This window comes from Squalius cephalus (genome assembly GCF_949319135.1).
Source record: "Squalius cephalus genome assembly, chromosome: 16".
Classification (NCBI taxonomy): Eukaryota; Metazoa; Chordata; class Actinopteri; order Cypriniformes; family Leuciscidae; genus Squalius; species Squalius cephalus.
The window spans coordinates 17,790,614-17,815,593 of NC_137137.1; the positions used below are offsets into that span (position 1 = coordinate 17,790,614).

The 24,980-nt window shown below is 34.9% G+C and overlaps 2 protein-coding genes across 3 annotated transcripts; both read left to right on the top strand.

The window, feature by feature from the left end:
- Nucleotides 1-1,849: 1,849 nt before the first annotated feature.
- On the top strand, nucleotides 1,850-17,629 carry mthfd2l (methylenetetrahydrofolate dehydrogenase (NADP+ dependent) 2 like). Its single transcript, XM_079897880.1, has 8 exons — nucleotides 1,850-2,053; nucleotides 2,425-2,609; nucleotides 4,062-4,184; nucleotides 7,427-7,579; nucleotides 7,869-7,976; nucleotides 13,741-13,833; nucleotides 14,342-14,467; nucleotides 16,712-17,629. Exons 1-8 carry the CDS (start codon nucleotides 1,911-1,913, stop codon nucleotides 16,825-16,827), a joined length of 1,047 nt encoding a protein of 348 aa, XP_079754006.1. The 5' UTR covers nucleotides 1,850-1,910; the 3' UTR covers nucleotides 16,828-17,629.
- Nucleotides 17,630-19,194: 1,565 nt separating this feature from the next.
- On the top strand, nucleotides 19,195-21,534 carry epgn (epithelial mitogen homolog (mouse)). 2 transcript variants are annotated; one of them, XM_079897881.1, is made up of 5 exons: nucleotides 19,195-19,314; nucleotides 19,425-19,517; nucleotides 20,180-20,300; nucleotides 20,773-20,925; nucleotides 21,062-21,534. In XM_079897881.1, the coding sequence occupies exons 1-5, from the start codon at nucleotides 19,278-19,280 to the stop codon at nucleotides 21,114-21,116; spliced, it is 459 nt and encodes a 152-aa protein (XP_079754007.1). In that variant the 5' UTR covers nucleotides 19,195-19,277; the 3' UTR covers nucleotides 21,117-21,534. The 2 variants fall into 2 exon arrangements, with proteins under 2 accessions (XP_079754007.1, XP_079754008.1); XM_079897882.1 differs by having other exon boundaries at nucleotides 20,183-20,300.
- The last annotated feature ends 3,446 nt before the right edge of the window (nucleotides 21,535-24,980 follow it).

A 24,980-nucleotide genomic window follows, 5' to 3' on the forward strand; every position in this document is an offset into this window, starting at 1 on the left:
TCTTTGAGATGTGGTCAATGAGTATTCAATGAAATCTCAGTAATGTTGGAAATGTAAAGGTTTAGGCATATTGTCAACACTTCTAAGAACTTTCAAAAACAAAACTTCTCTAAGAAATATTCACTGGCGTAAAGTCACACATGCAGAGATATGTTTGAAATGACCAAAATATTTACCTTCACAAGTTGTTTAGGCTAAACGACTAATTTCGTCATCATAGGACAACAGAGGTCTTATGCGATGAAACATTACAGGGCAGCTGTTGGCCAGAAGTGTCAAGATGACAAACTTTGTCTTAGATGATTTTGACAAACATAACATTAGAACTAGCTACTGGATGTTGGTGAAATCCAAGTGGGTCATATAAAAAGCTTGGCCCCCTCCCTCCATTTATATAGTGGATTCTCTTTTAGAAAACGCCCCGATGAAGCCTGTGCATAAGACAAGTGCTGCATACTAAAGAGCTATAGAGCTTAACAAAAACACATTATTCATCGGCCACTTTCTGTCTGTGGCATAGTAGTTGGGCATTTGGACATGTTGACATCAAAAACATTGACCTATTAACTTAGTTTCATCAAATGAAAGAAAAAAAGACTAACAGACTAATAAATGTAGCATTTCCTGCAACATTTATGCTTTAGGCTAAATTGTATCTCATGCAAGCTTATAGAATGTGACATATGAATCTATGCACCAGGTTTATTATGGTTAACTAAAACTAAAACCATAACATTTATTTTTTATTACTTGAAATAAAATAAACTTTAACTGAAATTAAATAAAATATTAAAAAAAATCTCATTTTAATTTAATTTAACTTGATGTACTTCAATTTAAAAAAATGAATTAAAACTATATAGACAAAAAAACGATAGAACAAATACACACAACAAAATGACTAAAACTTTAAAATTAAAATAAAATTGAAAATATAAATAAAAACTGATTGAAAATATTAATAAAAATGATAATAAACTCAATGATAATTTATAATATATATATATATATATATATATATATATAAAATCTGCAATTCTAAAATTACATTGCACAACACGCTTGTTTCATTTACATTTGCCCTGTTATGCAACAATACATATGTGTTAGTGTTACAAACACATTTACAAACCTGGATCATTCTATTTTCCCCATTTTCTTTAAAATCTTGAGTATTTAGCACTCACGTTTTATTTTAGAGCAACAAACAGAGTTTAAATGTTAGGCTACTAATCCCTGTTTCATGCAAGGTTTTACTCTTTGGTAAATGGCCTGGAAAGTGAACACTGAAGGCCTATTAAGTTTCAACACATAATGCAATCCAGATTTGCATTTCCTAAAGGAAAAGGGCAAGAAGCAAAAGAAAAGTTTAGGTAAAATAATAGTTTCCCACAGTCATGGAAAACATGGAAATATGGGAGAATTTTAAAATTGTGAACTCCATGTCACGCAAACCCATAGATGTAATATAGCCTATTTAAATGAAGTTCTAATATAAGTTTAAATTAATATGATAAATAATCTAATTTAAGACTGAAATGATCTACAAAACAAAACTGGACTTAAAACTTTATCACTTTGGGTTAGAATATATTCAGAATAAGAATAAGGATATTTATATACACGATCTGTATATCACATGCCTGGTTTTCTGTCTGCTCTGACTGTGTAAAGATCTGTGCTGACTTTTAGATCCGATTTTACCAAATTTCCTGGTAGGTTTATAGACGTGCATTCATGAAATTATTATTTTGATGTTATAGTTTTATATCACAAAGTGACACAAGCATAAATTGTGTTTTGGAGACGTTTTACGTGTTTAACACAGAACCGGAAATCGTTTTGTTGTTAGTGTGACGCGTCGAGACGCGCGGCGCGAGCTTGTGAGGAGGAGCAGGTGATCAGTTACTATGGCAGCTCCCACTGCATTAACAGTAAATTACATTAGAATACAGACTTTAACATCATATTTTCAGCATTGTCGGCGATCAAAACGATGGATTAACCTGAAAACAGTCAACCGGAGAAGCCCTTTTTGTCAGTCACTGAAAAGGTTAGGACTGTATTTCCCCCCTGGTTCAGATAAACAAAGGTTGCATGCGTTTATGAACAAAGCACGCGTGTTTTCTTACCGAGCAGCACATAAACGTTTTTTTTTTAAATTATTTTTTTTAGCCTGTATCAATATAAACAGGACACACAGGGCATATAGTCATTGTTTCAGAAGGTCATTCATTCGGCAAATACATTTCTTACGTTTGAATATTCCGCCACCATGTGGGTGTCATAGACACTGTCTACTGATACTCAAGCAGGTTTTTTAAAACGTTGTAGATCATGCATTATAACGGGTTTAATTAAATGGATACCTCTTCCATATGTCTTGCGCGGTGTATTGTTACATATGTTATGTTTGTCACATAGGTATGTTGCCACTGTGGTCTCAGGGACAGAACTTGCTCGGCATATCCATAAAGAAATCCAGAGTGATATAGCAAAACTAGTGGCCCAAGGCAACAGGAGACCCCATCTGAGTGTTATCCTGGTGGGAAATGATCACGCCAGCCACACTTATGTGAGAAACAAAACCCGGACGGCTTCACTGCTTGGTGAGCAAAACACAAAGTCAGCGTAAACTTCAGCATTTTAAAGCAGTGGTTCTCAACCAGGGACAAGTGGGCCTGTCAAATTTCAAGGAGGGGGAGGCCCCAATAAGTCTTAAAGGGATATTTCACCACTGGAAAGATGAATGTGTATTTAAATTGGGTCATTTATGTAGTAGAAATGTGAAAATATTTTAGAAGTTGGTGCCTTCTAGACTGAGAAAAGACAGAAATTTATTTTTGGCTCATGTGGATGAAAGACGACAACTCCCAATGCACTTGCTTCACTGCCCTATGAGGCCACTCCCAAGCCACGCCTACCGGTCACAGAGGGCAGTATCGGAAGAAATGCTACAACTAGGCTACTAGTTGACTCGAAACTGAAAAGACGCCGTTTTATCGTGAGATCCCACCCCCTATGGGCGGGTTGAAAACATGCGAATTAGCTCCTACTGGCTGTAGTCTCTAGCCTCTGGTCAAAAAAGCCTCCGATGACGCAAAATGACGATTTTTTTCCCCCAGACAAACAATACAGTAATCTCTCGTCTCAGGGGGACATGAGGGAGGGAAGCACGATCATTCGAAAATACTACCGGGTTTCTACTGATACAAAGCTTAATGCTAATCGGTGAAGTATCCCTTTAATGTCACCATGAAACTTTTTTAACGTAATATTGCAATATTTATCACAAATGATTTATCCATGCTCAACTGCACATCATTATTTTTCCCTAGCATTCATATGCCCTCATAATTAAAATAACCTCCCCTCCCTCTTGCAGCCACATCTTAGAAATTACTAAAAAATATTGAGTCAAAAAGTTTGAGAACCACTGATATAAAGAATTTGAGTGGCTTTCAAAAGTAGACAACTTTATCTGCATAAATATGCTTATGTTAATTTTGGATGTTTGAAAATATAATGTTACATGAAGTCACTGTGATTTTACATTACAATATGAAGCATATTTTCACTAATGTCTTTTTCAAATGTATGGAGGAAAATTAATGCCAAAATTGTTTGAAACAAAAAAGCTTGTTGAGTTGCACTTATTGATAAAAATAGGCATTGCATTTTTTATGGGCAGAAATTCAACAGGGTCATATATTAAATTTATATTCAATTCAAAATATTTCACACACATTTTCATTAGCCTATTAAAAATTCAATAATCCATATTCACCTTTCAGATTTCATTTGCATTAATTTTCCATTTCCATTTTATGCGCATATTGGTTGAGCCCGCACTGGTGTGAGCTCCGCAACAGACTTCTTCCTGACCGTCAAAGCGGCATTATGTCACGAAAGTGCGGAAGACCGAGAGTGTTTAAGTTACATTCATATTAGGGTGCATTCAAATGCAAGCACGGTTATTATTAGTGCAATTCAACAAGCTTTTTTGTTTCAAATACATTTGGCATTCATTTTCTTCCATACTAATGGTACTTGTTTAAAAGGCATGTCAAGCAGTACAATCTCCAGGCCATCATCAGTCTCTCAGGATGAGATGTTGGAATTGATTGACAAATTCAACAGAGAAAAAAGCATCAGTGGGTTGCTGGTTCAACTCCCTCTTCCAGGTATTATGTGAAACTGCTAATGGTAAATAATTGTTCAGTAATTATAAACAAACAAATCCTAATGGTGATAGTGCTACAGTTATTGTCATGGACTAGGACTCTTATTTTGATATATTGTTGTGCATGGTTCGAATTATGTGGGAGCCAGTGGGAGCTGAGATCCCATAGAGAGAGGATGAGCTCCCATGAAAGCAGTAAAATCATACACCTGTGGGGGTCTCTAAAAATCATCAGCACCATTATTTTAAATTACAAATCAGACTACTGTAGCGTAAAAGATAGGACAAGATGCCAAACTCATGGATCTTGCGGGATCTCGGATCGTCATCACACTACATTTTAGCTTCGCTTTCTGCCAGGACTTTTACTGACTTTTCTCAACTCACAGAAGTGACGTCAACGTCCGAGGCGTAATTTGCAGGTGGGACATGTCCCCACCACTTTTTGCTAAGGTCGATATTGTCCCCACCACTTTTGAAACATCTCGCGGCACTAATATACTGATACAAATAAATAAAACATCTCTGGTTAACTAGCAGAGCATTAATTTAGTTCGTTTGTTAAATAAGAGGCGATCTAGCGCTGAAATGTGTTGTTTCTGAAATCAAGTGATCAAAGTGCTCGTTGCCGCTGCGATCAGTGGCGCGGATACTGTGTTCTCTTTGAACTCTCTGTGCTCGCGCACAGTCTTCACTCGGACGCACCCTTCAGTCCGTTGTGGAGACTCTCTATTCGTTCCTGTGAAATCACAAAACAAAATGCACACAAACGTGTCCCTGCCTGATATACAACCACTGATAAACATAATCGGTTTTGATGAGAAAAAAAAAAAAAACCTATACAAGTGCGGATTAGAACCCAGAACCTCTGACACGCTTGGCCAAAGTTCTGCCACTGGACCACTTAAATATTCACTTAAAATTGTTGTTCTCACCAACATATATTAACTTCAACTTCAACTTTTATTTATTTATATAGCACATTTACCCGCAACGTTGTTGCCCAAAGTGCTTCACAGTTACAGTAAAAAGACATACATATATAAAAACAGAACATATCAAGCCTAGCGGATGAAGGCATATTTCACACTCTTAAACATCTCCCTCACCCACCAGCATAATGAGATCAGTGTGTATGAAGAAATAAAACTAAATAAAAGTGTATACCTTCAGTGTACACCACCCTTAACTAAAGGCTAAATTAAAAAGGTAAGTTTTTAGCTGCGACTTAAATATTTCTATTGATTGAGCTAACCGGATATGAAGGGGGAGGCTGTTCCACAACTTAGGAGCCACAACTGAAAAAGCTCGGTCACCCTTTGACTTCTTTTTAGAAAAGGGGACCGCCAGCAAAGATTGGTTCGTGGATCTTAATGTCCTGCCTGTTGTGTAAGAGTCTAAAAGATCCACAATGTATTTTGGGGACCTGTTGTGCAATGCTTTAAAAACCATTAATAAAATCTTATATTCAATCCTGTATTGAACCGGCAACCAGTGAAGATAATATAGTACTGGAGTAATGTGGTCCCTTTTTTTAGTGCCAGTCAGAAATCTTGCTGCGGCATTTTGTACCAACTGCAGACGACATAGTTGACGCTGGGGGATCCCTGCATAAAGAGAATTGCAGTAGTCCAGTCTGGAAGTAATAAAAGCATGAATAACATTGATATTAGACTTCATTAAACGACAAATTAATTGAACCAAATGTACTATTTAAATTGAATTGTGTTAGCAACGCTTTTTTATTAAACATTTTTATTTATTTACATTAGTCAGCTACACACTGCGCCTGCTCATAGGCTTTTTTTTTTTCTTTTTTTAAAGAGACCCCCACAAAGATGAAATCATAATTCGAACCCTGTCGTTGTGATTTGTTTAGTTCCTATTTCTCTGCTCTGTTCTGTTTTGGTTACTGATTATCTCCTCGTTTGTTTCTATGTCACGTAGATCATCACCTGTCAGTCTTTTAGTTCGTCTTGTATTTAAACTCCCTGTTTTTTTAGTCCCTTGTCGGTTATTATCTTATATAAAGTGTTGAGTTTTTAAAGTCTATTTCAGGGTGTATGCGGGGTCTTAAAAAGTATTAAAAGTTGATGAATCAATTTAGAGAAAATTAAGGCCCTTATTTAAAAGTCTTAACATTTTGTATCATCTTTTCGTTATGTATATTTGTCCAAAGAGGTTGTATGCTAAAGTTTGCCTGAATTTAATCATTGCGTCGGCGAATAGTGGGATTCTGTGTAGTTTACTTATGGAATCCCGCTAGATATGACGTCATCTGTTACCGCATTATAGAGCATATGTCCTTTCACGCCCGGTTGTTAAACAACATCGTCGACTAATGGGGAAATGCAATATATCAACAAGCTTACGTTACATCTTAAGGTTTTATTTTAGTTGAAAACATTAAACAATATGTGCAGACGACGACATTATGTCATCAAATACAATCAACACGCTCCAAAGCGCCACCCAGTGGATTTAATTATAACTGTGAGTTAGTGCTTGGGACTTATCATGGATTCACAGCATTTACAAGGCCAGCAAAGCAACATAGTAAAATTCGAATAGTATTTTATTTTTTCGATTAATAATTACAGATCGAATATTCGTGCACACCCCTAATGCCACTCTGCTCAGGTGCATCAAATCAAGCACTCCGTAATCACAGGTAAACTGTCTGACCAGTCAGGTGTTTGTCATTAGAAGTGTTCCAGAAAAGAGCTATGGTTTGCAGACAGTTATAAGAGTTGATGTTACAAATGCGTCTTTTGAATATACTTTCTGAACTCGTTGCCCCTTTAGCTCGGAGAGGATGGTTTCTCTTTCTGGTTTCTCTTTCTAATACACCTTGCATTGGGTTAGTCACTCAATTAATTATCTTGTGCTTCGTTCCCACCCTTCTGTATTATGTTGCATTGATAAGGAGTTATCAAAAACTAAGACTGTTTAGTTGTGCTATCTTACAATCAATATATAAATGTAAGGTGTCGCCGATGTAACGGTTAAAACTTGAAGTGGTGATGAGGTCTTAAAATGTATGGAAGGGGTCTTAAAAAAGTTCTTAAAAGGTATTCAATTTAATTCCATGATTCCTGTAAATAACCTGTATTTAGAGAATTTAGCGTGTTGCTTTTCCAAAAATGTTACAGTTATTTCCTTTGGTATAATAAAAACAGCATGCTGAATTTATCTGGTTCAGATTTGCAATTGTGATAAATTTCTTGAATGTATCTCTGTCAGAGCACATCAACGAGAGAGCCATATGCAATGCTGTTGCCCCAGAAAAAGATGTTGATGGATTCCACATAGTAAACATTGGGAAACTCTGCTTGGACCAGAGGTGCATGGTGCCAGCCACAGCAGCGGCAGTGTGGGAAATCATCAGAAGAACGGGTCAGCTTTCAAAGAATTGAGATTCAAATTTTCTTGAAGATGTAAATAGTCACTTTCTCAGCCCTCTCATATTGCATCCCTAGCAGAGATGTTATTGGGCTGTATATGATTACATTAGTTAGCAGCAGGTGTAAAAACAGTACCTGATGTCCGTTTATATTACTTACACGTTTGAAAATATTGTTTTTCAATTGTATCTGTATTTTTAGGGTTTTACATGACATGGGCATTTGTGAAAAATAAGTTAATAATGTTAACTCAAATTCTATGTCTCTTTTTTTTTGTTCAGGCATTGAAACCGTTGGAAGAAATGTGCTTGTTGTTGGACGCTCCAAGAATGTAGGAATGCCTATTGCAATGCTTCTGCATTCGGATAGAAACCATGAACGGCCTGGAGGTGAGATTAGTGTCATTTCCATATTTTTATTTTGTAATAGCCTGCAGATAAACAGGTATTTTTTATTGTTGTTTTCCAATGAGTATAAATACATGTGCTGTGGACACACACTCTTGAATTGTACTTAAAGGGATACTCCACTTTGTTTGGAAATAGGCTCATTTTACAACTCCCCCAGAGTTAAACAGTTGAGTTTTACCATTTTCGAATCCATTCAGCCGAGTTTCTGATATTTAGAAGAATATCAGTAACCAGGCAGTTTCTGGTCTCATTGACTTCCATAGAAGGAAAAAAAATATACTATGGAAGTCAATGAGACCAGAAACTGTCTGGTTACTGATATTCTTCTAAATATCAGAAACTCGGCTGAATGGATTCGAAAACGGTAAAACTCAACTGTTTAACTCTGGGGGAGTTGTAAAATGAGCCTATTTCCAAAAAAAGTGGAGTATCCCTTTAAGTAGTATGGCAAGTAGCATACTACAATTCATATTACATTATACTTAAAGTCACCATGAAATCAATATATACATATTTTTTTATGGAATATTGCAATAGTTATTATAAATGATTTATCTGTGCACATTATTATTATTATTTTTTAATTCATGTGTCCTCATTGTCTTTAATCAAAATAACTTCCCCTCCCTCTTGCAACAACATCTCTTCTCTTCTCTGATGATGTGTTTACTGGTATGAGGCTGGGACAACCTGTCACTCACATGAGATCACAGCAATAGCAAACCACAATCCAATCACAAGGATCCAATCAATTCCTAATGGCCAAAATCAAATCCTGCCCTACAGTTTTTCTTGTTCAAGAAGCCATTTCACTTGGATATATGGCACAATAGGCAAGAAAGACTATGTATCTTGTTAGGGGTTAACAGTTTAGGACCCAAGGACCAGATGTTTGAAAGAAGACCCGGAGTCAGAAATATAATAAATTGAAGAAAAGTTTTACTGAAGATAGTTTGCAGTTTCACCAGCAGAAGTCAGCTTCAAGATTCACACAGGAGTTTGTAGGCCGCCCCGCTTACAGTTACAAATATCACAGCATTTATACCCTTCACCGAGGTCTAAGCTACGTCATTGCTTACAGGTTGCAGTTTCTGAAACAGATAAACATAGTAATTTTCCACACATATACAGATAAACTGAAGCATATCTCCATCGATTATGCAGCTGACACTCAGACCCTGAAGTTAGGCACGTCGTGACCTTCCTGGTCGCATATTTGGGTTGCTGGGCACCAGCATGTCCCGAACAACAACTCAGTCAATCTCCATAATGCCAGTGGTTCCTTAACCTGCAACCAAGAAGACTAACACACACACACCGACACACAGCTTTACCCAAGGTTGGATTTAGCTTGGCTCTAACTATAAACAGGAGAGTCTTCTCAAAACATCAAGATAATGCGTTCTTTCTCTCAAGGAGAACTACACTTTAGTCTAACTGGAAAGTAAGGCTTTAACAAAGAAATGGTCCCTTAAACTATTGGTTTCAATGACCCCTATATGTCCCTATAAGACCTTTCTCAAACACATTTGCAAGTCCCTATTTCATTTCTGGAAGCCGGGCTAAATGAGCAAGCACTGTTACTGCATTTAGATATCAAATACTGACATTAGAGAATACATGTAAAGAACATTTCAGTGATCACACTGGTAACTTCTATAACAAAGTACAATCTCCAGAGAAGTCAGTCAACTCATATGATATTTAGAAGGAAAAATATTGATTAATACCTTGAATATAATCACTCATATACATTGAAGCAGCAGTGGATTCCAATCCACCCCCTTCAGTCTCAATCAACCTAGTTCAGTAGTAAGGGCACTGATCTGGGAGTCAGTTACTTTAAGGACTGAATCGTTCACTTCCTAAAAAGTCTCACAATGCACCGTGAAAACCAGGGAGCATTGATGCTCACTATATGTTCTATGTTCCCTTAACACAAGTTCTGAAGCATAAAACACGTGAGCCAACTCACCACACATAATGACAAGCAATAGATGTTTTTTTTTAAAAATACAAACCAGCATAAACATACATCGATAGACAGGTAATAAACATAATCTAGCTAACATTTATAATTTATTTACGGCTGAAATGTTGCACGTATATGTAACAAGTGAAGTATTTATCAGTGCTTTAAATAACATAAAAACATAATGTTAGAAAGATATCAGTTCATAGATATGTTCATAATGCCAGTACTAGTGATAATGTACAATAAGGACGTTGTCACGTCGCTGGAAATAGAGTCATCAGTGTCCCAATGTGTAGAGAGCCAGGGTCCATACTGTCCTACTCCTTACCAGTGCCCATATTTATTAACCACCTAGGGAAGCTAGTGAGCTGATTGAAACGCACCCTGCACCAATTTTCATTTCATGCCGGCTTTAATGATAACCTGATAAACAATCATTTTTCTTGTTACAAGATTCATGAACTTTTAAGTTAAATAAATTACACCAATAATTACATTTCCCAAATATAAGGCTGCAAGAGCAAGCCCTGGATGCCCCGGTTGCAATGAGATTTTTTTTTTTTCAAAGCTAGATTTTATGTCTAGACTGTAGCATTGTTATTTATCAACCATGTTTTGTTTGAAAGTACAAGTAGTTACTGCAAACACTGATCATTCTGCGAAAAGCAAAATGGTCTGTTTTTGTTTAGCTGTTTTGTCATCGGGACGATTTCAAAAGGCACATTTTCAGAATTTCGATCAATAAACCAACAACCCAGTCACCTTGCTTGTTGAAGGGGAGTGAGATCCTTGCAAATGACAAATTCACAGAATGAACCCTGGATGAAGCTGCTGGTGATGCAAGCAGTCACATCATTACTATCAAAAATAAATGTTGACATTTTACCAGTAACCTGTAATAACCTTCTCATGCATTAATGGAAAACTAACCGGCTTTCGTGCTTAACCATCTAGTTATATAATATATTATATAAACTAGATTTACACTAAGGTTTCATTTGTTAACTTAAGTATTTATTAACAATTGTGTCTGTTAATAGTTAATGAACCATGAACTTACATGAACAAACACAGAATAATTGTATTTGTATTAACTAACATTAACAAAGGTTAACAAATGCTGTAAAAAATATATTTCTAGTTAGTTCTGTAAACCCTAATGCTCAAAATAATTAATTGGTTTGAGTAGGGGTAAACTTAAATTAAACAAATTACTTCAAGCAAATTAACTTTTATGATTATTTAGAACTTTTTTTTTATTTTGAGTTCACAAAACTGACACATTTTAAGTAATCTGAATTGTTTCATTGTTTTGAGTTTTATGAACTTGTCTTTTTTTAATGCAGACTGGGCTGGGATTTCTATTTCCCAGCATGCTTTGCCATGACACACGAAAGGGAGAGTAAATGCTGAAATTAAGTGTTATATAATGTTTTATATAATTTAGTTGTGTTTATGTTTAGCTATGCTATTATGGTGAGTATTCCTTGGTTTCAGAACAGGTATTTGTTAAATGTTATATATTGCCGTACTTATTCAGCAATTGCTCTGCTATGCTAATGCTATCAAATCTTATATTACCAATTAGCATTTACTGATTTAGCTAGTTAAAGCTAGCTAAGTTTCCACTACTAATAGTTTCTAAGGTGAGATTACATGATAATTTTAAGTTAAATGAATGAATTAGATTACTAAAATATTTCAAGTTAAGAGTAATTAAAATGTATGAGTACAAAATAATAATCTGCCAGTTCTGCTTACTTAAAGTGTACATTTTTTAACTTTTGATGTAACTGATTATCTCAATTTTTGAGTTTTGCCAACTTATTCGGGTTTACAGTGCATGTTAACTAATGCATTAACTAATGTTAACAAATGATACATTTATTGTAAAGTGTTACCAAATATATAATAGGTTTTAAAACCATTATACTTCATATGAAAAATAGAATAGAAATAAAGACGTTCTTTATTTTAAAATGTCTATTATTTTGCAATGCATTATACTAAACAATGAATAAAATATTGTACATATTTATGCTTAAATAGTTTTGAGTAGGTTTAAAAAAAACAAAAACAAAAATGTTTTATTGGATCATCACTAGCATTGGTATATCTCCAATAACATGGTCAGTTCAGGTTTAAACTCAAGTGGAGTTTAAAGTTGTCACACTTTTAAAATAATGCTTCTTGGAATAAAGGAAAATGAGAGACCGGATGCTTTTTTTTCTGGAACTGTATAATTGCTAGAAGGGAATCATTTATTTAGATATCAAAGATTAAGGTTATGTTTGTGCAAGATGATTGCAACAGGTGAAATGCAAGGTGTGCTTCAATTGAGTTGTGAAATCAATCATTTTGATAGTAGGTTTGTGCTCTAACATGTAAGAAATTCTTTACACAATGAGAGAAGCGGCCCTGAATACGTTTTGCTTCCTTCTTATGTGTGACTCACAGCCTTACAAGTAAAAAAGTGAAATTGGGATTACCCGAAGACCTTTTTTTTTTAGCAGATATGTCTAATGATGAGGTCCTGTGACAGTGATGATCACTGCATTATAATTAAGATTGTAGTTATACAGTAATACAGTATAAGCTTACTTGCACACAGTAGTAGTCAATTCCACAGAATGAAACCTGTAATTAGCCAAAATTCAAAGCTTTTTGGTTTATGTGGAAATATACAGTTACACATTCTGGGAATGTCTGCTTAGGAATTTCGTAATCTTGCTGGTGGACAGAAACCACCCACCATTTAAATTTTTTAAGCGAATATGTGTCATGAACCAAAAAAATGTAAGTGGTATGAATTTCCTGGTGCCTGCACGTAATTAAATGCTGATGAAATGTTTAAAACATTGATTTTAGATATAGGTGGAATGATGTGCATGGCAGTCAGATTTTAGATCAGAACTACAGTATTTAACTAGTGAAAGTAGTATTTACTTGTGAAATCTGTTTTTTAATTATGGGTTTACTGAGATAAAGTGATTAGTATTGTACTAGTCACGCCATGATCAACTCCATTTAAAATAAAACAGCTTTTATTAGGAAGATTTTTAGATATTAAAGTGCTCCTATTATGCTTCTTTTTTTTTTTTTCAAATATTAGGCCTACCTTTCATGCTGTGTGTAATATAGCTGTTTGTGAATGTGAAAGGTCTGCCAAGTTTTAAAGATCAAAGTGCATGAACACTAAAGTTATTGTCTCCTAAAAAGAATAATCTATTCTGAACTGCTGAAATGAGTCATCAGCAATTCCAGTCTCGCTTCCTGTTACATACCTATGTAACAATGGAACAGATTTGTATAGTGGCAGCCTATGGTCTTCATTGGCTATAGGACTGGGCCATCTGACCAATCAGAGCAGTGTAGGCCTGTGGAAAGGAGGGGTTTAAAAAGACTGAATCTTCGAACAAACTGTTTTCAGACACTTTGAGAGATAAGATGATGTACAAGGTATATTATGAGAAAAGTAGTGTTTTTGTTGTTGTTGTTGTTTTTTATACTTTTGATGCATATAAATCTATTGTAGGAGACACTTTTAAAATAAAATTAGGAACCTTTAAAATAGGATAATATGGGCACTTTAATGTGGAAAAAAATAGACTGCACTTTTAATTATTTGCTAAATACATATACACGAATGATGTACAGGAAACAAAGCCTACATTCACAATTATGATGTTATAGTATGTGATGTTCACATTAAGGCCTACTACAGTGCATTCAATGATGAAATAATTCTGATGTGTATATATCTCCCAGGTGATGCCACAGTTATCATGGCTCACAGATGCACTCCTCTACCACGACTGAAGGAACTTGCCAGTCTGGCTGACATTGTGATTGCGGCTGCAGGTCAGTTTTTTTTGTAATATTATTGCACGGCCATCTAGAATGCTTGATTCTTATTGGTCAATAGCTGCATTCTGTGGTCAGATATTTTTGTGTAATTACTACTAAACTTTTTAATGTGTTAGTTTATTATTACGTCCATGTATTTATTTGGTAAGTAGTCATGTAATAAGTGGGATAATGTACATTAAGCTGGTCATTATCTCAAAATAAACGCCTTCAGGATAAGATAAGAACTGTACTTTGTTGTCGTTCATTTTGTAATAATGACTAGCTGACTATATTATCCCTTGATTAGACTTTGGTTATGTAACATATTAAGTCAGATGTGCACTTATTTTTACAGAAATACAAAACTAAATGGTTGGAATGAGTTTGAATCTGTATGATCTGTATTTTATATAAAATTTAGACTATGTATAAATATTAATATTTTAATAAGATAAAGAAAATATTGTGTACTTTAGAGAATGTGTCTTTTTGAACAGCCTATTTAAATTTGTAACAACAGGTGTTCCTCACTTAATAACGGCAGATATGGTAAAAGAAGGAGCTGCGGTTATTGATGTCGGCATCAACCGCATGAAGGACCCTGTCACTGGTAAACTTCGTCTTGTTGGAGATGTGGATTTTGAAGGTATATGACACATGACTGCTTTAGAATTTGGTTCCGTTTTTTTCTTAGAATTATTTAAATACTATTATAGCATTCATATTTTTGTCATTTTGTTATGTGCTTTTGTCATTTTAATTTAATATTTCTATTTATCTTTAATTGATTCTTATTTTAGTTTAAGTCATTTTAGTATTTCAACTTATTTTATTTCAGTTACAGTGGATTTAAAACGTCTACACACCCCTGTTAAAACAGTTTTTTTGTGATCTAAAAAATGAACTTGATAAATCATATCAGAACTTACCGTATGCAACTTTAAAGGGGTCATGAATTGCGGAATCAAATTTGCCTTGATCGTTTGACATATAAGAGGTCATTGTACAATAAAAAATATTATGTAGCCTATAGGTTTCAGAACTCAAAACTTCCTCATTAGTCCAAAAACAGCTTTTATTGAAACCAAGCTCAGAAAACGGCTCGTTTCAGATTTTGTCACATTATTACGTCATAGTGCGATGAAAGACCGGCTCTGCAGAAAAAGATCAACGCCTACTTCTACATTATTGCCTCTTTAGCCCCGCCCACTGATTCATGCACACCATGTAGTAGTAAATACGAGACAGATGCAAACACAGGATTACTCCAGCAACAAAACCATAGAGATGCCGCTGAGGATCACAAGACGTTTTGAAGCGGCCAAGTTGTGGAAAAACAGTCTTTGCATTGCCATCCTTGTGATCCTAACATTAAGAAAGCATAGACGAACTATATTTTTAATGAAGTTCCTGTCAGATTGCATCAATAAGACACTATTCGTTTGTTCACTTAATTTTACAGCGGATTCGTTTTTTGACAAAGACACAGTTCGACGCAGGCTTTTCATAAGATGATGCAGCGACGAGTCGACGACTACATTGAATCTGACAGTAATGTTGCAACACACAAGTTATACTGTAGTGCCACTGTTAAACAGAATAGTTGTGATTTGCTTTCCTTTTCTGCTGCATTTATTGGGTTAATGCATACGGAAGAAAGCACATAGAGAACGCTGCTTTTGTTATTGTTTTGATCGAAGCCGTTCGCTGTAATCCTGAATAAAAGCTTCAGTGAGCGACATCTTCTGTTTTGTCATCAGTAAGACATCACAACATGTTTCATTACACGAGACTGGAAATGGCGATTATACGTTTTTCACTTTATCGAAAAGGTTGAACTATGATAGCCTATAAGAATGACAGTGTGAAAAATATTGGTACATTCATTCATAATTCCGTTTATACAAAACACTGTAAGTTATCATTTGTCAACTATAACTGTAGTAACTCTAAGTAGGCTATACTTAAACTTTTTTTGCCACAACTTATAAAGCACATGTCATGTGCATAATATGTACAACAAATAAATGTTTCTATGTAACGAGATATTTTTTCAACATTGTAAGTTTTCAGAACAATTCCACACGTGTAAAGGCGGGGGCGTTGAAAATTCGGCACACCCATCAAAACACAGTGTTTGAAAGACCGGGTCAAAAACAGGATAGAAAATAGCTATTTTTAAATAGCTATATTTACTATTACTAAATTATGATGTAAAAAAATATGATAACATCATAAGTGGACCTCAGAGAACATTATAAAATTAAAACAAAAAAACCCTTCCAGTTCATGACTCCTTTAATGTAAAAATGACAATGAAAACCAAAGTGGCACATTTCAGATCACTTAAAATCACCTAACTGCCTAAGCGAGCACACCCTTTTATTATTGTATATGTGGCTTCATGTGAAATAGTACATACCTGTCTTCACCTGAAGTGAAGGAAATGGGTGATTTGAACCATTCAAATTTTGTGAACCGTGAGTCAGCTGATTTATTGAAAAGATTTGATTTAAAAGGATTTGTCCATAAAAATCCTTTGGATGTCAAGGTTTGCTGTCAATAACAATTTATAATTCAGACTTTTCCTCACACAAAGCTTTCTTCAAAAGGAAGTGAGAAAGTCAAATGGGCTTGGAAATGGAATGTCAGAATTTATTCCTTTAAAATGAAGAAGAATTCGGTATGAACGTCATTTGATGTATCTAATATCATTTCTCAATCCCTCTAGGCTCTGTTTCGAGTTCATTGTGTGTTCGTTGGCTACAGTATCCGCTTAGCAACACGATTTATAGTTTATTCTCTCTTAGAAGTATAAAAGAAATACTTGGCTCAGGCAGAGTTGTCAGTGTTATTTAAGACATGGTTTGTTTTTTGTCTCTCTAATCAGCTGTGAAGGAGAAGGCCGGATTCATCACTCCTGTGCCTGGAGGAGTCGGCCCAATGACCATAGCCATGGTGATGAAAAACACAGTCACAGCTGCCAAAAATGCCCCAACATACTGAGCACACACACAACCGGTCATTATAGGTGGACAAGATGCAAGCACTTCACCGTCTTGATACTTTAATTGGCACCATTGGTCCATATCTTGATTATAAACACAAGCCCCTGCAAGCTTCCACTACAACTTCCTTCCCTGCCCATCCACAAGCTGTAACAGGCTCTTCTAGCTGGCTCAGCAGCCATGCATGTCTGTGACAGGAACTACACCCTAATTCTTTTATTATAGAGAGATGCCTCCTCGCCGTTGCCCTTGCTACAGTGTTATTATTTTCCCGAGAAAAATGGGTTTTATCATGCTAGTGTAATATTACCTCCCTGAAAATGCATCAGTGGAGACGGAAGTCTTTTAGAGTTTCGGTAGCACTTGATCGGCTGCTCAACAGGTGGCCTCACGGCAGGGTAATGGATGGTTCTCAGATATCCCACAGATGAATCTGTCCACACTGAGGGAGACGTATTAAAGGATATTAACACGTTTTCTCAGGAAATTATTTTAACAATGTCATTTGAATTCAGAACAACAAAATGGCAAAAAATAACACAAGGATGCTGCTGTATTTAATATGCATTTATTCATCTACCTATTTAAGGTATTATTTATACATATAGTTTATTATGCAGAAATGGGTGTTTTTGTATATATAGCTCGTATTTATCATTTTTATCGCCATCAAATATTTAATATTATTTTATTTATTTATTTATTTATGGCATGTTCTTGTCATCAAACAGTTTCTTTATTATTTTTTTGCATTTTGGATTCTTTACATCCAGACTGCCAATAAAACAAAACATTGAATTAAATATATCGATGCTTCCCTATAACATTTTATAAGGTGGACATATTTTGCCCTATAAAAAGGCTGTGAAACATAAAAATGCATTTAAAGTAATGTCAAAGTAGTTTGTGCCAACTTTTCAACTATACATGTCAACTAACTCTCATTAGAGTATTAGTAGACTGTTAGGTTTGAGTTCGTAGAATAAGATGACAAGCAGTTGCAAAGTTACTTAATTAGAATCTCTAAAGTGGACCATTAAAACAAAGTGTTACTGAAACTGTTCTTGTAGCTTGGAAATTTTAGGGATAGTTCACCCCGAAATGACATTTATGTCATCATTTCCTCACACTTAGGTTGTTTCAAACCTGTTTGACTCGTATCTGTATCTGTAGAACCTGTATCTGTAGAACATAAAGGCAGATCAGACAGATCTTAGATTAAGCCAGGAATAGGCCTTAGTTCAGTTAGGGGATTTAAGTAGCTTTTTTAAACGTGCCTTAGGAAAAAAACTACTGATGTGCATCCTGAGACAAAACAATGGCACTGATATATTTCAAGATATGCCAGTGCAAGTTGCTTTCAGTTAAAACAGGTCAAACGTGCATTTTAGTCTGAGACTATAGGGACTATTCTCTGTGAAACTGGCTAAACAAAAGATATTTTGAGAAGATATTGTTTGATTTGTTTTGTCCACAAAATGGAAGAATGGGTGAATAAATGATGACATAATTTTCACTTTTGGGTGAACTTTCCCTTTAAAGTGTAATCTGAAAGATGAACAATAGGGTGAAAACCTTTTTTGTGTAAAAACATTGCGATGGATGATGTACCAAACATATCAAATCCTCATCTGATTATAGTTTTTATTTTATTAGAAGTTAGAGAAATCTCTATGCAAATAATTTCGAATCATGCTTATGTGATACTTAACATCCAATTTGCTGGTGATTATTTTCTAAAATCATTAAAATATTTGTTTAATCATTGCTAAATTGTGTCCTAAATTACTGCTTTTCAGGTTTTTTTTTTTCAATGTTCCAAGCGCCTTGCCAATTTTGTGCGTCCAACAGCTAAATATGATGTCTAATTACCAGTAACAGTCAAACATAATGTAGACTGCAGTGTTTAGAAAGATACAAATGAATTAATAACTAATTATAATTAATAATAATAATAAAGAGTAACACTCAGAAAAAGAAGAAAAACATGTAAAAATGGGATGCTACTTTTGGAATACCCCTGGCTATTCATTATGGTTCAGGAGGGTAATGCAACATGACAGTCAGTAAAACAGATGTAACACTTAAACTAATACTTTTTATCTGTTATTAGACTTTTCTTTAATATCTCTTGTGCCAGTAAGTAGCTAAGAGTCTGTTTTTGCAGCTGCTGGCAAATACTTTGGTCACTGAAAGAAAAAAACAAACATGTCTGTGCAAGCTGCTTGCCTATGGACAAGGAAGTGATGCAGAGCAATACAGGTTATGCCTAAAAGAGTCTGCATTCTCTGCACTTCCTGTAACCTGATTGGCTACCATTAGTGACGAACAAAAGGATAAGGATGATATAAATTGTGAGGAAAATCCTTCCATCCGGAGAGCAGCAGAAGCTTGACGAAAGCCGAGCAGACCCAGAATCTCAAATCGAATCAGTACTTGGGCCACAGCATGACACAAGTGGATAAAATGGGTTTGCACTATCAGGGTGAGTCCGAATATACTTTTTAGGATCTTACAACAAATGTATTGTTTTCTATTAAAGACAATAAATGTGACATTTATAGTTAATTTAATGTATTGTTAAAACTCCATCAGTACTTGGATTGATGGTGTTAGTCCTCTTCTCTGGACTTGGAGACACTAAGGAGATTTCAGATGATGTGCTCCAATACAACACAACACATGGTGGTAAGTACCCCTAAAAAAAGATTATAATATCAATGTGGTAACACTTTAAGGTTCATTTGTTAACATTAGTTAATATATTAACTAACATGAACTAACAATGAGCAATACATTTGTTAGTGTTTATTAATCTTTGTTAATAAAAATACAGCTGTTCATAGTTTGATATTACATAGTTTGTAATATTAACTAAGATTAATAAATGCTTAAGAAGTATTGTTTATTCTTAGTTCATGTTAACTAAGGTAGTTAGTTAACATGAACTAAGTTTTTTTTCTTAGTTAACTTAGTTAACATGAACTAAGTTTTTTTTTCTTTCAAAAATATTAATGGTAACATTAGTTAACTAAGGTAGTTAACTAATGTTACCATTAATGTTTTTGAAAGAAGTCCAGGTAAAAACTGTAATATTTTTTTAGATCTTTTATATATTCTTTCCTAGTCGTTCTTAATATTTCAGGTGCGAAATTGTTCAAAAGACTGTTGTTTAATCTCATATCAGAACTTTAGTGTATGAAATATGCAAACATGTCATTTAAATATGCATTGTGCTAAGAATGCAGGTTCTTTGGCATGTGGACACAAGTCTAAATACCTATCAGTTAAACTCACAGTCCTTTCACGTGTCTCCAGTAAAACTGTCTGGGTGTGTGTGTGTCTATCAGTAGGTAGTGAAGAGCCACCACGGGTTTTGGCTGTTCAAACGCCCTGCAGTCCAGAACATGAGGGATTCTGTTTCAATGGTGTGTGTTCCTACTCCACCGAACTGGAAACCCCCATCTGCCGGTGAGACCAGCCACCAAAATCAGCTCATCTATAATCATAAATTAAAGACCACATCAATTTGAACCTGATGAACCCTTGATTTTCTGGTTCATGTTTGTTTAATTAGCAAACTAGCAAGTTGCAAAGCTTGGGTTGTGGCTGTGATGTAAATACAGCCTTGTAGATATTTACAAAATGGGATGTTCCTTTGGAAATGTCCCACCCAAATTTTCTTTTTATACTAAGAATCAACATACTCTATTAAAAAAAATTTTTTTCAAAGATGTAAATAAAGCAGATTATTGGTGTATGTTTGCATTTCAGTGTTACTTGCTATTTCTGTTTGTGAAATTTACCTGCAAATTCTGAGTAAAAAATGCTTTTTTTTTAGTGTAAGGACAATAATTCTAGTCAACAAGCCCTTTTTATACTGTTCAAAATGATTCCTACATCCTGAGACCTTCCTGACAAACATGATTTCCACTGTTTTTAGGTGCAACCACCTGTACAGTGGTGTGCGCTGTGAACATTTACTTTTGGACAGCCACCAGTTTTCAAGTCCTGAAGAACTCATTGGAATTAGCTGTGGTGTAGTTTTATTACTGGGAGCCATCATTGGACTGATGTACTTCTGCTTACGGAATAGGTAAAATCCGGAATACAGCAGTTAGTCTTTTATCATACAAGTAACAAATGCTTTGTTTATTTGCAATATTATTACGTAACTATAGCGCATTCACGGTATGAATGATGATTAAATATTATTTTCTTGTACCTCACAGGTGTCGGAAGTCATCACCACCCTACAAAAACTATGGCTCTGAGAACTCTGTTTAATTTATTGAGCTAGATATGATTAATGCTCCTAAAGTTAGGACCAAGACCAGAAGAAGGATGAAACTCTTCAAGCAAGACAGACCAGACTGACATAGAGGCACAGCTCCCTCTAGAGGACAGAGTGAGAACGGCAAATAAACACTGTGTGACACGTTAAGTTCTCCATGATCCGCAAATTACTTATTAATGTAATAAAGTACTATAGCAATCACAGTTGGAAAATGCAGGTTTTTCAACAAAGTCATTTTATATGAATTACATGCGTCGAGTGCTACTCGATACTTGTAATTATACTATAACATGAGCACTGTAAAATCATTTACTTTCATTTCAAATGGTTAAAAGAAACTGCATGTAGAACTATCAATCAGATGAATTTCTGTTTATCCATAAGCAAATGTCATACGCTGCCTCAGTAATGAATGTACTGTGTAAGCGCACATAGGTAGGATATTTATTTCACAACTAGCATATGAAACTACTAAATATAATATCTAAACCATAATGTATTTGTATAAGATGTTTATTTATTGAAATATTTGTATAAAATTTGCTCCTAAAATAAAAAAAAATGAATGCAAATGTATTTTGTTTGAAATTACTGTTGTATTAATGTAGAGATGAACTTACTAAACTCAGCTCAAACATTATTCACATTAAACTCTACCATTGTGGGTAACATTTTATAATAACTGTATGCTATGAATCATTAGTTAAGCAGTAGATAGAAACAGCTATAAATGCTTTATTCTTGACTTATAAGCATATCTATAATGTGTTTAATAATTGTATTTTCATACTTTATTAATGATCAGTTTATCATTTCTAAATTATTACATTATTTACAAACCTGTTATTTAGGAGTTGTCCGTGGTTCATAAAATCATTTAGAAAGTGCAAGTAAATTATTAATAAACAAGGCACATTTATACATCTTATTTAGACATATAGTAATAGTTACTCAGTGTGTTAATAAATGCTTTATTAACACGTATTCCTACTGTAATTCATGATTAATTCAGGTAGTTATAAAACATTTAGTAGTTGGCAGTTAACTTTTTTTGAGCTAATCTAAAGTGAGGACTATTTACGCCTAGTAAAGCTTTTACAGAGGAGATTTAAAGGCTCAGTTATCTTCTAAACAGAAAAAGAAAACAAACACAACACAGACTGATACAGAACAGAAATATTTATTTGAAGATGCAAAAAATTAAACTGTACAACTGGTAACTTGAAAAAAAGAAAAAGAAAACTCTTCAATGTCATAGAAAATAAAATTTCCTGTACACCTAAAATAACTGTGTAGTACAATGAAACTAAGCCTCTGCAATCTCTATAAAAATACATTTCTGTAAAATGTAAACATTGCTGAATATAAATTTACCAGTGCCAACACTTATATATATTTGTACTAACAAAATATAGTACTAACTTTAAAACATTAGAGAACAGCAGTGCAAAAGATATCTGAGCCTTTAAATCTTCTCTGTAAAAGCTTTACGAGGCGTAAATAGTCCTCACTTCAGATGAGCTCACAAAAAAAGTTAACTGAGTCGCTGTGGAGTACTTGTATTTCACGTTACAGTCGTAAACACCATTCACGTACAGCCGTCTCTGCACTCTTCCGACCGCGTTTTCTTCGTCGACTCTGCCATGATTCAAGTCTGAAATGCGTGCTAGTGTCTTCCATAGAGGTTGCTTCATTTGTTGTTGACGTATGTGACGTCGTGCCGTAAAGCAAGTCGTGATTCTCGCAAGATTTTTTTGGGACGCCACCTCTCAAACCTGCATTGAGAGGTGGCAATCAACCTCAGGCAATCATCATTTTGCGTCATCTGAGGCTTTTTTGGCCAGAGGCGAGAGACTACAGCCAGTAGTAGGAGCTAGTTCCGCATGTTTTCAACCCGCCCATAGGGGGTGGGATCTCACGATAAAACGGCGTCTTTTCAGTAGCCTAGTTGTATCATTTCTTCCGATACTGCCCTCTGTAACCGGTAGGTGTGGCTTGGGAGTGGCCTCATAGGGCAGCGAAGCAAGTGCATTCTGGGAGTTATTGTCTTTCATCCACATGAGCCAAAAATCTATTTTTTGGCTTTTCCCAGTCTAGAAGGCGCCAACTTTGAAAACAATTCCACATTTCTACTACATAAATGACTATTTAAATACACATTCATCTTTCCAGCAGTGAAATATCCCTTTAACTGAAAACTAAAAACTTATAATGCGCGCTGGCCATTCATTTGCACGACAACAGTGTTTGGTGTCTAACAGCTAAACGCATTGACTCAGAGTTCAGTATTCTACACGCTTATCTTTACATTATGAAAATAAAATTTGAAATGATTACTACTGTATGTATTTGCATTTTAAGTTTTAATAAAAATCTGTTTCAAGCTACATTTGGTTGGGAGGAACTGCAAACATCAATGTCTTATTTTTGCACTGTTTTTAGCATTCGTGTTTTTTACTCATAAATGTTCTTGGTCTTATCATGAGTACTTCTGGTGTGCTAATGAGACTCACAATGCACAGCGAATCCAGGTCATTTAAAGGTCATATTATTCATTAATATTTTCTTCTTTTTTAAATCACACTGGACGTTCTAAGAAAAAAAGAATCAAGCATTTACAAGGATGATGTTCAAAATTCAAGCACATTTTAAACCTTGAAAACGTAATGGTTAAAATCAATCAAAGGGATTTTCAAAACTCTCTATGTACCCAGGTGGCTATTATTATTCCCAATTGGACAAAATATTACTATAGGACATCAAAAGAAATGTAAAGAAAATCGTTTTTGCAAATTTGAAAACTCGATTCTATTAAAGGTCCCGTTCTTCGTGATCCCATGTTTCAAACTTTAGTTAGTGTGTAATGTTGCTGTTAGAGCATAAATAATATCTGTAAAATTATAAAGCTCAAAGTTCAATGCCAAGCGAGATATTTTATTTAACAGAAATCGACTACAGTGAACGGCTCGTTTGGACTACATCCCTCTACTTCCTTCTTTAATGACGTCACTAGAACCGTTTTTTGACTAACCTCCGCCCACAGGAATGCTCCCTCAACTCTACTGGCTACTTGCGCACTTCTTATAACTTACTGTTTACTCAGCTCTTACGGTGATTTTCTGAAATAAAACTGACGCTTCATCTTTTGTGTGATGTACAATAAACTTTATATTAAACTATCATTTAAAGTATATGTTTGATCATCATTCAGACAGCAGACTTGTAGGCTATTAATAAATAATGGATACATAGCCTACAAGCAGATGACAAATACGTTATAATAACCGTAATTAAACTACTAAATTACTACTATACTACTATACCTGTTTCATCTCTATACAGCACTCTGACTCTGTAGGCATTATTGTCGACTCGAAATGAACGCCGTTACTGAGAGTTTCTGATATTATCATCATTCCGTGAGCTGAAATTTCCCTGACAGACTGAGCGTGAGCTCATGAAGCTCCGCCCCCTGCGTCGTCCAGCAGCACCTCATTTGCATTTAAAGGGCACACACTAAAACAGAGCGTTTTTCTGTGCCCCAAAAAATGACAATTTAAACATGCTGTAAAAAATGATCTGTGGGGTATTTTGAGCTGAAACTTCACATACACACTCTGGGGACATCAGAGACTTATTTTACATCTTGTGAAAAGGGGCATAATACGGGACCTTTAACCTTATATAAAGATACAATTGTTCATTGTTTGTTAATGTAACTTCACAGTGCATTAACTAATGTAAACAAATACAACTTTTGATTGTAATAATGTATTAACATTAACAAAGATTAATAAATGCTGTAGAAGTGCAGTTCATCATTAGTTCATGTTAACTATTGTAGTTAGCTAATA